General features: G+C 54.7%; 1 protein-coding gene across 2 annotated transcripts in view; it reads left to right on the forward strand.

Annotated features, from left to right (window-relative positions):
• The window catches only part of RASSF5 (Ras association domain family member 5), a 67123-nt gene that overhangs the window by 23816 nt on the left and 27572 nt on the right, over positions 1-15735 (forward strand). The window contains exon 2 of one of the 2 annotated variants that reach the window (XM_025421056.3): positions 1391-1512. In XM_025421056.3, coding sequence (XP_025276841.1) covers positions 1391-1512 — 122 coding nt within the window. Of the gene's footprint in view, positions 1-1390; positions 1513-14647; positions 14860-15735 lie in introns of those variants that run through there. The other variant, XM_025421057.3, reaches the window with a different exon arrangement.

A 15735-nucleotide genomic window follows, 5' to 3' on the forward strand; every position in this document is an offset into this window, starting at 1 on the left:
AACCCGGGATCGAGTCCCACGTGGGGCTCCCTGCATGGAGCCTGGTTCTCCCTCTGCCTGTGTCTCTGCCTCTCTCTCTCTGTGTCTCTCATGAATAAATAAATAAAATCTTAAAAAAAAAAAAAAAAAAAACTAAAGAGAAGAGTCCAGATGGGTTTTTGGAGCTTGTTACCAAGGAAGGCAAAGACAGGAGCCTGAGCCCTTGTCGGCCAGAAGTGGTCCCCTAGTCCCCAGATTATCCAAACAAGCACAGGCTGTCGTGTCCCCTGCCACAGCCCATCCCCACAAGTACCACACTCAGGAAGTCAGTCTTCCCAAGGGAGGCTGCACACCCTCCTGGGCTGGGTCTTCTGGCCAAGCTGTGGCACCTCCAGGGCAGTAACCCCAGCTGGCCCAGCAGCTCCCTGTGGGAACCCCACCGAAACCGGCACAGATCTGAGCATTTTACCTGCTGGTGGACTTGCATGGATTTCTTTCACTGCCAACCTTTGCTTCACTCCCATCCTCCCCGGTACTCTCTCTCCCTTGCCTGGCCAAGCTTCACTGCCTCTTGCCAAAGAGGCTCCAGAGAGACCTCCCCAAGAAGCTGGCAGCCGTGAGCAGCACTGGCTCTGTTGCTAAGCTATGTGTCATTGGGGAAACTCCCTTTACCCCCTCTGAGCCTCAGTTTCCCCACCTCTAAAAAGTAGTTCCCAAGGCTCTTTTTAGATCTGGAGATGAAGTCCTGCTTCCATGGAAGTGAACATTATCTATGAAATGTATGCTCTCCCTGGAGCACCTGATTTGGGATGTTGTCTAGAGGCCCTTTCGGCTGGAGTAGAGAAGTCACCTCCACATTTCCAGTCGGAGTAGGGTCAAAGACAGATAACAGCCCTTCCTATTGGTGATATTGCCTCTGTCCCTGGAGGCACTTTTGATTCCTTAAGGCCTGTTCTCCCCTAGAACCATAAACTTCCTTATGCACCAGGTGGGGAAGCTAATACCTGTGTTTTACAGGTTGGCGGAATGAGGCCCAGGAAAGTTGTCTTTCTCCAGGGATCCGTGACCCCTGGTGATTAAATTAGCAGAAAGAGCACCAGCCTGAAGTCAGATTATCTGACCTTGAGAAAATCACTAAGGTCCCTAGACCCCAATTTCCCGTCTGTAAGGTAGCAATAATAGCGATTGCAAGGTCCCAGAAAATAATGGAGGTGAACACAGCTTGCACACGTGTAAAACACACATTAACTCTCACCAGCCCTGGTGGCCCCGAGGCGTTCTCCCCCCTTCCACTTCCCTCCTGCACATTCTTCCTTCCTGAGCTAAATGCAGTCTCCCGGGCTATTTCCCTGGGTGGAAGGGGAGAGACTCCTGCCTGACTCCTAATCCTCTGGTGGTTCTTTCCCTCCAGACTGTAAATTCACCTGCCACCCGGAGTGCCGCAACCTGATCCAGCTGGACTGCAGCCGGCAGGAAGGCCCATCCCGGGACAGACCTTCTCCAGAAAGCACCCTCGCTCCCATCTCCAGCCAGGTAGGCAGCAACGTCCCAGGACCAGGCTGGGAACAACTTCTGCTGGTATCCCAGGCTGCACTCTGCCCCGGAGCTCCAGTGGGCAGGAGGGGGCAGGACTACTCCATGCATGCTGGATGTTGGGGTCCCCTGCTGGCCAGATGCACCCCTTTCCGAGGGATTGGGAGGATGGAACAGAAATTCAGAGGTGCTCTTTAGGGCTCTCCAAGCACAGGGTCTGGGTTCCAAGCCGGAGGTGTGGGTCTAGGAGGGCAGGAAGGAGAGGAGGCTCCCAGAAGGTCCTTCAGAGCCTCATAGTCCTGGGGAGCGGGGATGTTGAGGCCGAGGCTCCTCAAGCATATCGTCGTGACTGCCAGCCTGGATTCAACTTGAGAAGGGCCAGGCAGAGATTCTTTCCTCCTGTTAAAGAACCAGGAAACTGATGCTCAAAGTGGCTTTTGGCTCTGGGTTTTGCCAAGGCACTTGAACCAGGATGTGTCCAAACTTTGATGTCTGGGATTTGGAATGGAGACAGGAGAACATTTTTTGATTCTTGCCTTGAACAAGCATTTATTGAATATTCACTGTGTACCAAGCACTCGTGAAAGTGGGGCTAACAAACAATACATCACCGCTCTTATCCACACAGAGCTTACATTCCATCAGGGGAGGCAGGATGCAACCAAATAGTATATACCATGATGCATGTTGCAGTGAAAATATGAATCAAGTGTTTTGAGTATGCGAGGTGGTTGGTTCTGTTGGGAGAAATCAGAGGACTTCCCAGAGGAGGTGACATTCAATCTGATCCTCAATGTATGAGTCCACGGTTACTGGTCAAGGAAGTGAGGAGTGTTCCCAGACATCATTCATTTCTTCATTTAACAAATATGTTTTGAATGTTGACCATGTGCTAGGCCCAGGAATGCCAAGGACTTAGTGATGAAGGGAACAGACCTGGCCTCTGCCCTTCCTGTGCTTGCAGTAGAGTGGGGGTGTGTGTGTGAGATTTCAAACAAATAAACACCATATTTATGAGGCAAAAACCCAGAGTACTCTGAGAGACAGTATAGGTGCTGCCTGACTGGTTATTTCCTGAAGAGAATACCAGTGGCCCTGGGAAATCCCAAGTCAGCCACAACTTCCCAGACTAGCCCTCTGTAGGCATCTTCTGGCCACGATGCGCATGATCAACAATGTAGTCACTTGATCTGCCTATGGGTGTTATCAGCCTTTTTCTCCCACTCGGAAAGCATTGTCAGAAAGTAAATATGATGTATGATTTTATAAGAATGAGATTGAATCGATTCTAAGATACATATTTAAGAAATTCTGTGCATCCTCCATACACTTTGGAATAGTACCTGTTTATAGTGTAGCCTAAGCGTAACCAGGCCTCTTGGGAGGGCCTTGCCCCACAACAGGTGAGGAGGAAAGGGAGACAGATCTGACTACCCAAACCCCAGTGAATGATGCACAATTTTGCTAAAGATCTTCCTTATAAGATGGAGGAGGTGGGGCACCCGGGGGACTCAGTGGTTGAGCGGCTGCCTTCAGCTCAGGGCGTGATCCCGGGGTCCTGGAATCGAGTCCCTCATCGGGCTCCCTGTAGGGAGCCTGCTTCTCCATCTGCCCATGTCTTTGCCTCTTTCTCTGTGTCTCTCATGAATAAATAAATAAAATCTTAAAAAAAAAAAAAAGAGGGAGGAGGGAGGTTCCATAGTACACATATATATATTTCCTTAAAAAAGGCAGTTTCTGGAGACATTTTTGGTTGTCTGGGGTGATGCTACTGGCATTTAGCAGGAGAGGCCACGGCTGCTGCTGAACACCCTTCATCATACAGGACAGGCCCCCACAACAAAGACTTATCAGGCCCCAAATGCCAACAGTGCGGAGGTTGGGAAACCTGGCCCTGGGGCCGGTTAGCCAGGCCCCAAGTGTGGGCAGAAGGCCCCAGGGCAGGCCCTGGAGTTGGCTGTGTACCTTGTCTCAGCAGACAGGGGCTTCCGCGTCTGAGTATTTGGAAGCAGAGTGGCCTCTTTTCCCTCTGTTGGGAAGAGGAGTTAGCCTCAGAACCCTCTGGCAAGCTGAATCAAAGCTTTGTCTAGAGGAGATCCATCACTGATCTATAGAATGAGCCATATAGAACCCCATAGAAGGACCCCAGAGTCCCGCACGGGTGCTGAACGGCCCCCAGCCACACACAGCCCGGCGTGGGGCTCGCTCCCGGGGCCAGGTCAGGCTGTCATGTTTGCCTTGGACAGGCCTGACTGCGTGCTTCAGCAAGAGGGCAGGGCCCAGCCTTCGATCAATAAAGCCTGGGCCCTGCTCCAGGCTCACTCCCCTTCTCTATAAAGCTTGTCTGTGTTGGTTTCCGCCTTGACCAGGCTTTCAGTGAAATAGCAGGATGCAGCTTTCCTTCACCTTGACGTGGTCACCTGGGCTGAGCTAGCTTCACAGGCCACTGCCATCTTCAGCGGGGGGAGGGGGGTCTGTTGTCGCTCAGCCAGTTTGGGGGGGTGCACATCTGGCTGCTCAGGCGACGTGGTGTCATTTCTCCTTTCGACTCTTTAAGGAAAAGAAAATCCCTCATTTTCCACCAGCCAGAGGAGACCAGTTAGTTAACATTTTTATATTTTCTTCCCATACATTCATACACTTTTCAAACACATGGTTGAGATCATCCCCTAGATACGTTTTGGGCCTCCGCCTTTTAAAAGCCGTGATGCCAAGGTTCTGGCTGTCTCCTGGGTCTGCCATGCCCAAGGGAGGCATGGAGGGAGGAGGGGGGCAGGAGTGTGAGGGGGTGGAGATGGACGCAGAGCCCCCCCCCCCCAAACTCACAAGGCCATGGGGGTCGAGCCTGTTTCCCCCAAGTGGAGAAACAGACGACAGGCAGCTCTGCTGTGCTTTCTCCACCACAAAACAGTGCTTTTCCAGTCTCTCCTCAGAGAGCTCTCTGGTCTGCGATAGGCGACTTTTTCCTTATGCCCCCATTGTTGACCTAGCAAATCTCCTCGTTTCTCCTCCCTAGATCCCTTCTTCATTTGAAGCCTGATTCCTAGAGAACATCGTTGGCCCTGGCCAAAGACCACAATAAGTTGCCAGCGTGGCTGTTGTTCCTTTGTTGGGCGCTTATATTCCAAAGGCTTTAGACTTCAGGTGGCCTCGGGGCACCTGGGTGGCTCAGTGGTTGAGTGTCTGCCTTGGGCTCTGGTCGTGATCCCGTGATCCTGGGTCCTGGGTTCAAATCCCACATTGGGCTCCCTGCAGGGAGCCTGCTTCTCCCTCTGTCTGTGTCTCTGCCTCTCTCTCTCTCTCTCTCTATCTCTCTCATGAATAAATAAATAAAATCTTTAGACTTCAGGTGGCCCTAAAGTTGCTCCCCGGTTGAAAAAACAAACAAACCTGTCAGGGACTCCCCAGTGCTTCCCAATGGAGTGCGACTTTGCCAGTTTGGTCCAGGCCTTTCATTGCCTTCAAGGAAGCAGACCCCAAGGATGGAAGTTCTCGGCCCCCCCACCTTTGGTTCTCATCACCCCTGGCAGCCCAGGGGAGGCCCAGCAGCTCTGCCTCTCCGGCCTTTGGTGCCACTTGTCTGGGTACATCGAGGTCCAGATGATAAGCAAAAAACAGAAGCACTCTTCCTTCTCAGCAAATCACTCACAGCCGGACACGGGACTCTGTCTTCGGAGCCCAGGCTCCTTCCCCCTGCCCCTGCCCCTCCTGGAGCTGGGAGCTGGAGCTGGGAGCTGGAGCCAGGAGGGGCTCTGGGAAGCCAGCCCACCCCTGGCCCCACACCAAGGCCCCTCCCTCAGCAGTTCCCAACCTCGCTCCGGGCCTGTCCACACTTGGGAGCCTGGCCATTCCCAGGTTCCACCTGTGCTACTATTTACTTAACATTTCTCTTTAAATAGATCCATTTTATTAAATTTAAATAAAACGTGTGTCAAAGGAAATTTGGAAAACCCTCGAATCCCTGGTTTGATGTACTGAGGGGTTTTTTTTTCCTGACACATATTCAACTAATACTTAATCTCTGAAATTAAAAAAAAATGTGTTTCTCAGGACTGCCTCAGATTCTTTTTTTTAAAAAAAGTATTTATTTATTCATGAGAGACAGAGAGAGAGAGAGAGACAGGCAGAGACACAGGCAGAGAGAGAAGCAGGCTCCATGCAGGGAGCCCGACTTGGGACTCGATCCCAGAACCCCAGGATCGCCCTGAGCTGAAGGCAGATGCTCAACCACTGAGCCACCCAGACGTCCGGCCTCAGATTCCTTCCACACCTATGTGCTGAGCCAGGCGCTGCTCTAAAATCCTTTAGGCGAGGTCAGTGGGAAATGCTGTGCTCAGAGGCTGGGCTCTTAGGTCATCCTGTGCTTCGATTACCAGGGCCCTGGGTCCAGCACTGCCCAAGGGACGCGGTGAGCAGCGGAGAGCCCGGGGAGCCTGGAGAAAACCCCAGTCGTGGGAGCGGGGGCTCAGGCACTCATCCAAAGGAGAGCTGGATCCGTACGTCCCGTGGAGAGTAGTGGGAAGTGAAATCAAACAAGTCACCCCACGGTACACGCAGGGCAGGCCGATCTGTGTTTTGTACCTGTGTGTCCGGCGTGGGTTAGAGCAGAGGGAGGGCTTGGGAGGCGCCCAGCAAACCCCTGAAGAGATTTCACCTTGGGGGAGGGTAGGAGTCAAGAGGGGTAGGAGTTAGACAACATCCAGGTTTGCTGTTGGCGTCGGTGCTGTTTTTTGTTTTTTAAAGATTTTATTTATTTATTTTCATGAGAGACACACACAGAGAGGAGACACAGGCAGAGGGAGACGCAGGCTCCCTGCGAGGATCCCGAGGGGGACTCGACCTGGGACTCTGAGATCACACCCTGAGCCGAAGCAGCCGCCCAGGCGCCCCTGCGCCCCTGCATCGGTGCTGATTGAATGACTGATGCTCTCCTGTGTTTACAGGGTAGGATTTTAAGAAGCAAAAAAAATGTTTTCTTAAAGAAAACACAGAGCATCTAGGTGGTAGAAGAGCTGCGTTCTGATCCGCGTTGTGTAGGCCACAGACTTGACACGTGTGACCTGGGGCAAGCCCCGGGGTGTCCGGCCTGGGTTTCCGGGCTGAGCAGCGGGGGCGCGCCCCTGTGCTGAGGCTGCGCAGGGCAGGTGTGTGCGGGCGCGGACCGAGGCCCGGGCATCACCAGGCGGCCTCCGTCGGCCCCAGTGGACTTTTTTATCCCGTCATCCCTGTGCTGAGGCGCGGGGGGCTCCCCATGGCCCCCAACCGCGGACCAGCCCGAAGCTGGGCCAGCCCGGGAATCCTTCGTGGCCGCTCGGGCAGCAGCTCTCCGCGATTCCCGCGCTGGGCCGCGGCCACTTGGCGGTCCCGCCGGCCCTTCTTGCGACCAGACTTAGGACTGTCCCCTCCACCGGGGCGGGGTGTGGAAGGCCCAAGACCCCGTCCACCCGCCCGGCTCCAGGGCGCAGCGCCCGCAGGTGGCCGGCTGCTGCCTTCTCCCTGCGAGGCCCCCCTGGACAGCGGCGCTCCCTCCCCCTGCTCGCCCCGCGCTCCCTCCCCCTGCTCGCCCATCGCTCCCTCCCCCTGCTCGTCCCACGGCCCCTCCCCCTGCTCGCCCCGCGCTCCCTGCCCCGCGCTGCCTCCCCCTGCTCGCTCCCCGCTGCGTTCCCTCCCCCTGCTCGCCCTGCGCTCCCTCCCCCTGCTCGCCCTGCGCTCCCTGCCCCGCGCTCCCTCCCCCTGCTCGCCCCGCGCTCCCTCTCCCTGCTGGCCCTGCGCTCCCTGCCCCGCGCTCCCTCCCCCTGCTCGCCCCGCGCTCCCTGCCCCGCGCTGCCTCCCCCTGCTCGCTCCCCGCTGCGTTCCCTCCCCCTGCTCGCCCTGCGCTCCCTCCCCCTGCTCGCCCTGCGCTCCCTGCCCCGCGCTCCCTCCCCCTGCTCGCCCCGCGCTCCCTCTCCCTGCTGGCCCTGCGCTCCCTGCCCCGCGCTCCCTCCCCCTGCTCGCCCCGCGCTCCCTGCCCCGCGCTCCCTCCCCCTGCTCGCCCCACGCTGCCTCCCCCTGCTGGCCCCGCGCTCCCTCCCCCTGCTCGCCCCGCACCTGCCCCACGCTCCCTCCCCCTGCTCGCCCCGCGCTCCCTCTCCCTGCTGGCCCTGCGCTCCCTGCCCCGCGCTCCCTCCCCCTGCTCGCCCCACGCTGCCTCCCCCTGCTGGCCCCGCGCTCCCTCCCCCTGCTCGCCCCGCACCTGCCCCACGCTCCCTCCCCCTGCTCGCCCCGCGCTCCCTCTCCCTGCTGGCCCTGCCCCGCGCTCCCTCCCCCTACTCGCCCCGCGCTCCCTCCCCCTGCTGGCCCCAGCTCCCTGCCCCGCGCCCCCTCCCCTGCTCGCCCACCGCCTCTCCCCGGCGCTGCCCCTGCTGCCCCCAGAACGACCACACGGGGGAGCCAGAAGCAAGCCGGGAGGGGGGGCGGGGGGGGGGTGACTGCGCATGTGCCTCCCTAACCTCCCACTACCTAGGGACACCTGCGCCCTTCTTGGAGGGGGGGCGTCTGGGTACTAGGTCTCCTCAGAAATGCTAGACAGACGCTTATCCCATTGAATTGTGACTGATAACAAGAGCGGGTAACAGTGTCGAGGCACACGGTGTGTTCGGAGGGGGAGGGACTGAAAGGCCCAACTCTAGGTGTGGACTAGCCTATCTCTCCTAAGGTTCTCTCTTCCTGAATTTTGAAGCTCCGTTATTCAGTACATAAGCATTTAGGATTATTATATTTCCTTCATTAACTGGCCTCTTATCATTATGAAATAACCTTTCCTATCCCTGGTAATATTCTTTGCTCTGAAAGTTACTTTGATGCTAATATAGCCACTCCAGCTTTCTTCTGATGACCATGAGCATGATATTTATTAATCCATCCTTTTACTTTTAAGCTATTTGTGTCCTTATATTGTATTTTATTTTATTTTTAATATTTTATTTATTTATTCATAGACACAGAGAGAGAGGGGCAGAGACACAGAGAGAGGGAGAAGCAGGCTCCATGCAGGGAGCCCGATGTGGGACTCGATCCCGGGTCTCCAGGATCACACCCCAGGCTGCGGGCGGCACCAAACCGCTGCGCCACCAGGGCTGCCCGTGTCCTTATATTTTAAAATCATTTCCTGTAGACAGCAAAGAGTTGGATCCTGTTTATTTTAAAATCCAACTGGATAATCTCTGCCCTTTAATTGGGTTATTTAGATCATTTGCATTTAATGTGATTACTGATATAATTAGATTTTAAATCTATCATCTTTCTATTTTTTCCTGTCTTTCCTTTCTGTTCTTTGTTCCTTTTTTTCCCCTGCCTTATTTTGGATTAATTGAATATATTCTATGATTCCATTTAATTTCATTTGTTGTCAGCCCACCCACATGTGCCAAAGGCAGGAGCCAGTTCCCAGCTGTCCTGCTCCACTCTGGCTACATTTAAGACAGCCGCTCCACCTTCCACAGATTTCCTTCCACGCTCTAGAAGCCAGAGGTGCTGGCCAAAGCTGTCGGTGATTCATCTCCACTAGACAGCCGCCTCTCATTGGAGCTGCCCTGAGGCCTATCTGACCAGCTCAGGCCAACCCATGGAGCTTGTTTCTGATGAGGCAGAGCTGAAAGGTTTCCCAACCAGGAGGCACCTGAGATCCTGGTTCTGGGGAGAGACAGAACTCTAGTACTTATTTCTAGAGAAACCCTTAAGTATTGGAGACATTTCCCTGCGATCCTCACAGTCCCACTCCCTACTGCTACCCTGGAATCAGGGGCTGCCTGAGATGGGCCTCTGGCTGGACCAGGTCAGTCCTGAGTCTCTGAGAAGGCAGCCAGGTCTCTTTCTATGTGTCGTAGTGCAAGGGCTGTTCATGTCTCACCCTGGTGACCACACTGCCCTGGCTCACTGGTCTTGTCTGGAAAGGGGCAGTGGAGAGATGGGGACTGTAGACCAGAAACATCTCTTGTTTCTCTAGTCCCAGCAAAGGAGGACAAGCATAAGGCAGCCTCCCTGTGCCTGAGTCAGATGTGGCATGAGCTCTTCAGGACGTGTGCCTCTTGGTCAGTGTGCCTCTTGGTTTGCATTCAGTGTTTTTAAGCATCAGGGCCCTATCAGAGCTGTTTACCTAGCAGCCAAGCAACAGAAGTGCTGTGTGGGCTGGAGCCCGCAAGAAAGTGAATCTCCTGTGAGTCTATCCTAAGTGGTGTGTAGCCGCTTACCTTTTATGACAGGAAGTCGTCTGGGGAGAAATTGAGCTCTCGGCTCTGCACAGCTGGCTTAATGCTGTAAAATGCTGCTCTCAGGATGGAGAGTGGAATTCTTAAGATTCAACGCTGAGAGGACATCTGGGAAAGGCTGCCTCTGAAAAAGCATGGGGAAGGTGGGGGTGTCCGGTATGATTGGTGAACATGTATCAGGAAGACAGGAGGACTTGGGGGATTTTGACAGGCAGAGAAAACAGCAAAAACAAACCACAAGAGGGCAGGGCAGCTGCTAGGATTGTGAATCAAATTCTGCGCAGCTGCCGGGAGGGAAGCTGCCTTGTGGCTAGAGGTGGGTATGAACTGCTGGCTGGGCACGGGTTGGGAAGGGCCTTGAAGGTCCTTGGGGACCTGCTCTGGAGTTTGGAACACCTCTAGGTACTGGGGAGTTGTTGGAGGAAGGAAGTTGTAATGGAAAGCTGTCAGACACAGGGAGTCTGGCTTTGAAATCAGATTCTACTGGTTACTTGCTCTGTGACCTTGGGCAAATGAACCACCCTGAGCCTCAGTTTACTCATCTGCAAAATAGCTCCTTGCAGGGTTGGGCCAATCGAGAGAGATCAGGAAACATATAAGAGTTTAGTAACTCTAATATAACTTCTTATTTCATGTTGTTCTACTAGACTGTCTGGTGAGAGACAGAGACTGTCTTATTCAGGCCTGAATCTGAACTCCTCGTCTGGTACTTGCCATGTGGAAGGATGCCTGGTACATGTTTCTTAAATGAATGGATGAAGGAATAAGAAACTAGAGCCAGACACATAGCAATAATTATAATATAGTATAGTAATAGTTACTCAATAACTATTAGTTGAAATTAGAATAGGTTTTATGATAGAACAGCCTTGATCAGATCTCAGTATAGATCTGATCTATATACTCAGGCCACAAGGGGGCCGGGAATTTGGAGAAGGCAGAGATCAAAACAAAGGAAATTACTAGAAGGCTTTTCAATAATCTACATTAATGGCATTCATTGAGCCAGGAATACTAATGGTGAAGGAGCAGGGAATAACGAGCTCAATTTTGGACGTGTTGCCAGCGAGGCTCCAAAGAGGAGGGCTGGGTACCCAGTGAGCTGTGCAAGTATCCATCTGGAGCTACCTGGGATGGAGAGGATTTTTAGACATGAGCCTGTGAGGTATAGGTGATACTGTTGGCACACGTGAGACTGAGCTCCCAGGGAGAGCACAGGCATATGGCGGTGGGGGAGGAAGAGAAGAAGAAATCAATGGCTGGACCCCAGAAAGCCCTAACAAGCTCAAGGGAAGACAAGGGCATAGGCCCACTGAGAAAGTAGTTCCTGGCTTGTTGGTGATGGGCTTTGGTTTCAGGCAGGATGGTATTACGGGAGCAATCACTGTCCTACTGTCCTACTATGGAATGTTCCAGGGCTTGGTTCTGGAGTCAGACCAGCTGGGTTGATTTTGGCTCCACCATTAACTAGCATGTTTGACTACCTGCAAATTACTGAACTTGCCTGCACCTCCTTTTCCTCTCAATAAAAGAGACATAGTAACTGTAGCTGCCTTGTCAGTTTCTTATAGGGATTACATGAAAAACAATGCCCTAAGAATGATTTCAAAACTATGTTTCAGGGGTCCAGTGGCACTTCACCCTAGTTTTCAGCCTCTGAATATGTTGGTAGATCATAAGGCCCCAAAGCTGACCTCCACCCTGACACCCTTTAGCTGGACAGATGAGGAATCCTGAGGCTCAGAGCTGTTCCAGATGCCATATCAAGCTGGAGTTGGAGCTGGGATAGAATGCCAGCTTCTGACTTTCAGTCTTGTGATGCGGCTTTTCTGGAACAGGCAGAACCACACAGTGGATCAAACGAGGAGATCTGGGCACATGTCAGGATCACATCTGAGAACGGATGAAAAGCTTAAAATAGTGTCTTTCATCATCTGAAACTTTGAGCCAGGAAAGACACCCATTTCACCATTTCAGTGAGGCTTTTTGAACCCCAGCAGGATGCCATGGATTTAAGGCTCCGGAGGCTGCATCCTAAGGTCCGGATACCTCTTCTGCGGCCCAGGGACAAGAACAGCCTGTCCCTATTCTTTGTGTATTCACCACCAGAGGCTTAAAAGGCTATTGCTTAGGCTTTTGCATTCCCCTACCCCCTTCTCTTCCTCTAGGCAGGTTCTCACTGCTGTTGATTATTCATGGGGAAGAGGTGCCGATGGGGTCATTAGACACTGGAAGAAATCCTGTCTTCCTTTTTAGGGCTCCTGGAGCTTCAGTCTGGATTTTTCCTCCTGGAGGAAACCTATTGTATTATGTTTGATCTTTGCAGATTTCTTCTAGTCCCACGGTCCTCACCAACATAGTCTCCAGGCCTAGAGTCATTGAGAGGTGGAGTAGGGTGGGGAAAAGCACAAACTAGGAGGTAAAAGACTTGGAAAGCATGAGCTGTGACGAAGCATATTACTTCCCTCACTTTCATATCTGTAAAATGGGTATCATAACCTGCTTTTGAGATTCTAGAGCCATCTGAGTCATGAATGCTCAAAAGGCTTTCAGGAGCCCTATTCAGACACCAGTTTTTCATAATATTTGGAATGGCATGGAACAGCACCCTAAAAGAACACAATGGCACTTAGAACTTTTCCTAACCAGGGCTGGCAGCTAGCCTGTTGCTCACGAGGAGAGATGCATGCTGACTCCTGGGGCTCTTTGGCTTGGCGTTCAAAGAGGTTGTTCCTAGCTGAATTTTAAGATTGTGCATTTTGAATGCAGAGATCCCTGCATGACTCCAAGGACACAGTATGGCCACAAAGAATCTGGGGCCTGTTTTTTCTTAAGTATTGGATTCCCACTGAGCCAGGAGGTTCCTTTTATAAAGAAAAATGTGTTACTTTGCTGGCTGGACAAAGCAGGTAGGCTATGGGTGGCCCGAGGATTATGCAGCCCCACCCCCACCCCCCCACCCTAGCATTCATCATTCTGGCACTGCACTGCACTTGGAAGCACTTGTGAGGCTAATACCAGGTTCCTTTGCCTGAACCACTGTCTCTGGGGACACCCTCCCCGTCAACCAGTCTCTAAAATACTCATTTGAAGAAAAGATTGTTCCAGATCAAGCCAGAGGTTCTTCCATCCTATAAAATGTGAACTCTTCCCCCAAAACACCTGGTAACTCACTCCTGCCCCCATCCCCAACTGCTTACCTCCGCCCGGTATCTTCCCGCTGGTGTTGACCATTCTCTTGAGCCAGGACGTCCTAGCCAGGACGGCCAGCCGGCTAGGGTGCCAACTCTCAGCTGTCTCGTGTTTGTACCTGCCAGGCACTCACGGGCTTCTGGGAAAAAGATTGTGTGGGAGGATGGAGCCCAACTGGGCTGCAGTTTGAAACCCTCCTGAGCACTGACAGATTTGGCTAAGGTGGGGGAAGGTGGGGGTTCCTCATAAAAATAACGACAGCTGAAAATGGAGTTGGCAGCGTGGTATCTGGGGGCTGAGTCTAGCCCTCTAGCCAGCTTGTGCTTTCTGGGACTGGATTGTTTCAGACCTGCAGGGAAAACCACGGAAATCTACCTGGAGAGTCCTGAATTCCCCTTCAGCCACTCTCCGGGCGGCTCCTGGGGCCATAGGCCATCAGACCCTGTGAGCGCCGTCTCCAAGGGTTTGTTTTCCTTTCCTGGGACTCTGGGCGCCACTGTGCTGAAAGATGGCAAAGTGCACACCAAAACAGTCCTAGTCCTGCTGAGAGCCGAGATTCCCAGTGCCTAAGAGCATGGGCCCTAGGCCTGGGTCTGAGGCCCAGCATACATACCCTACTTGTATGACTCTGAGCCTCAGTTCCCTCATCCATAAAATGGGAATAATCATCTCTATCTCAAGGCTGCTGAGCAAGGTAAATGACTGGACACATGCAGGAATTATGCAAGAGAGGGTAAACTGCTATGACTGTACAGACAGGGTCTGAGAAGTTATTGGGGTGCCCCCTAATTGCTTTGAGGGCTAAACCCTAGTCAAGGAAGATGTTCCTCCATCCAGTCTGATGGTACAGGAGCTATCTTTGATGGGAATGACAAGAACCGGCAAAGACCCACTCCTTGGCCAGACCCTGGTGGTGGAGGGGGAGGGGGATGAGCAAATAACCTGGGTGGTGTCTTCGGGCTCTGGTATCCTGAGTCTGGGGGGGAGGGAGAGGAAGGCCTGCGCTCCAGGTTGCCATAACTTTGCAAATGATCTGCATATGCGTGTGGGGCCTCTGCAGCTTGTTCTGGCCTTTCCAAGTTAAAATATTGCTGCTTCTCCAGGCAGACGCGAGATCCGGGTTTTCTTCTTCTCCGCTTGCTTCCTTAAGCACTGGGAGAGACCGGGCTCCTTCACCCGGTGATGGGGGATGTGGCTGGAGGGGGACGGGCGGCGGGACGCGGAGGCCCAGGACCGTGGGGCACGGCCCGCCGGTCCAGAGGGATGAAGACAGGCCGCCCGGAACGTTCTCCCCGCATCCCTAACCCGACCTCTGGCGCCGCGGGGCCACCTGCGCGCGCCCCGGATCCGGCGCCACCGCCTGCGCCAGCGCCTCCGGGCGGCGGGGAGGGAGGCGCGGGAGGGGGAGGGGCGCGGCGCCCGCCGAGCCGGGCTTCGGGGAACCTTGCGAGAGGAAGTGGCTTCCGACTGCTCCGCGCGGGGCGAGGGCAGGAAAGGCGCGGGCAGGCGGGGGAGGTGTCGCGGCGGCGCTGCGCGGGGCGCAGGGGACGGTCCCCGATGCCGGTGCCGGTGCCGGTGCCGATGCCCAGGGAGGCGGGCGCCCACGTGCCCCCCGAGCTCGCAGCGCGGCCGGCGCCGGGGAAGGGGCTGCGCCTGGCCGGGTGACCGCCCGCCCGCAGGGGGCCGGGGCGGGGGCCGGGGCCGGGGCCGGGGCCGGGGGCTCGCCCCGGGCGGGGACCCCCCTGCCCTCCCCGCCGCGCCCCACGAGCTCCCCGGGCGCCCGGGCTAGATGACGGTGGACGGCAGCATGAGTAGTGGGTACTGCAGCCTGGAGGAGGAGCTGGAGGACTGCTTCTTCACCGCGAAGACCACCTTCTTCAGAAGCGTGCAGAGCAGACCGCCCTCCAAGGTAAACAGCCTGAGCCCCGGAGCCCCTGCCGCAGAGAGGGGGGGGGGGCGCGAAGGGGCGCCAGGCCCAGGCCAACAGGAGGAGGGAGGAGGAGGGGGGGCGCTGGCCCCGGGGACCCTCTCGTGCTCCTCGGTGGAGCGGACCCAGGTCGGATCTGGAGCCACCAGCAAGCACTTTCCAGTATTTCCTGGCCCTGGACCCTTTCAAAACGGCTCTCTAGGACTTGGGGACAGCGCTTGGCCCGGGGTGTGGGGCATGCTCACCTGTGCCTGGGAGGGTGACGGCCAACCGCTCTGTTTCACTCCCTCCCACCCCCCCCACACCCCCAGCAAGTTCTGAGCCCTGAAGCCCTGGGTGGAAGGTGGATGGCGCCCCGGAGGATAAACATCCCTAGGTTGAAACTTCCGTATTGTCAGTGGTCAGAAACCATCTTTAGTGACTTTGCAGAAGTGCAGGGTGTTTGTCGAAGCAAACTACAACTTCCCTCCTAAGTCGCCATCCTACTCCCCTCGTCACCTCCAGGCTGGGTTGGGGTAACCTAAAGGGCGTTGTGTGTGTTTCCCCAGAGGGCTGTATGTGCTCCCCACTCCGGACACCCGGCGCGCCTGAGTCCCCTGGGAGAACCATCCCAGTTGCTACAGATCACGTATCTGTCACAAACGGGGTGGGGGGTGGGAGTGGTGGTAGAGCTCTGTTCGTTTATTTGTTATGCTGTTTGGATGAGAGGGTTCCAAGTCAGGTCCTTGGAGAGGTAGCCTAAAAGGACTGTTCTGTTCGCAGACAGAAGTGAGCTGTTAAATATCCTAGGTGGGTACAGGCTCATCATTAACTTAGCAGTCCTACAGGGATCGATTGACCAAAAACTTACCCAAACCT

Source organism: Canis lupus, chromosome 38 (genome assembly GCF_003254725.2).
Source record: "Canis lupus dingo isolate Sandy chromosome 38, ASM325472v2, whole genome shotgun sequence".
Taxonomy (NCBI): domain Eukaryota; kingdom Metazoa; phylum Chordata; class Mammalia; order Carnivora; family Canidae; genus Canis; species Canis lupus.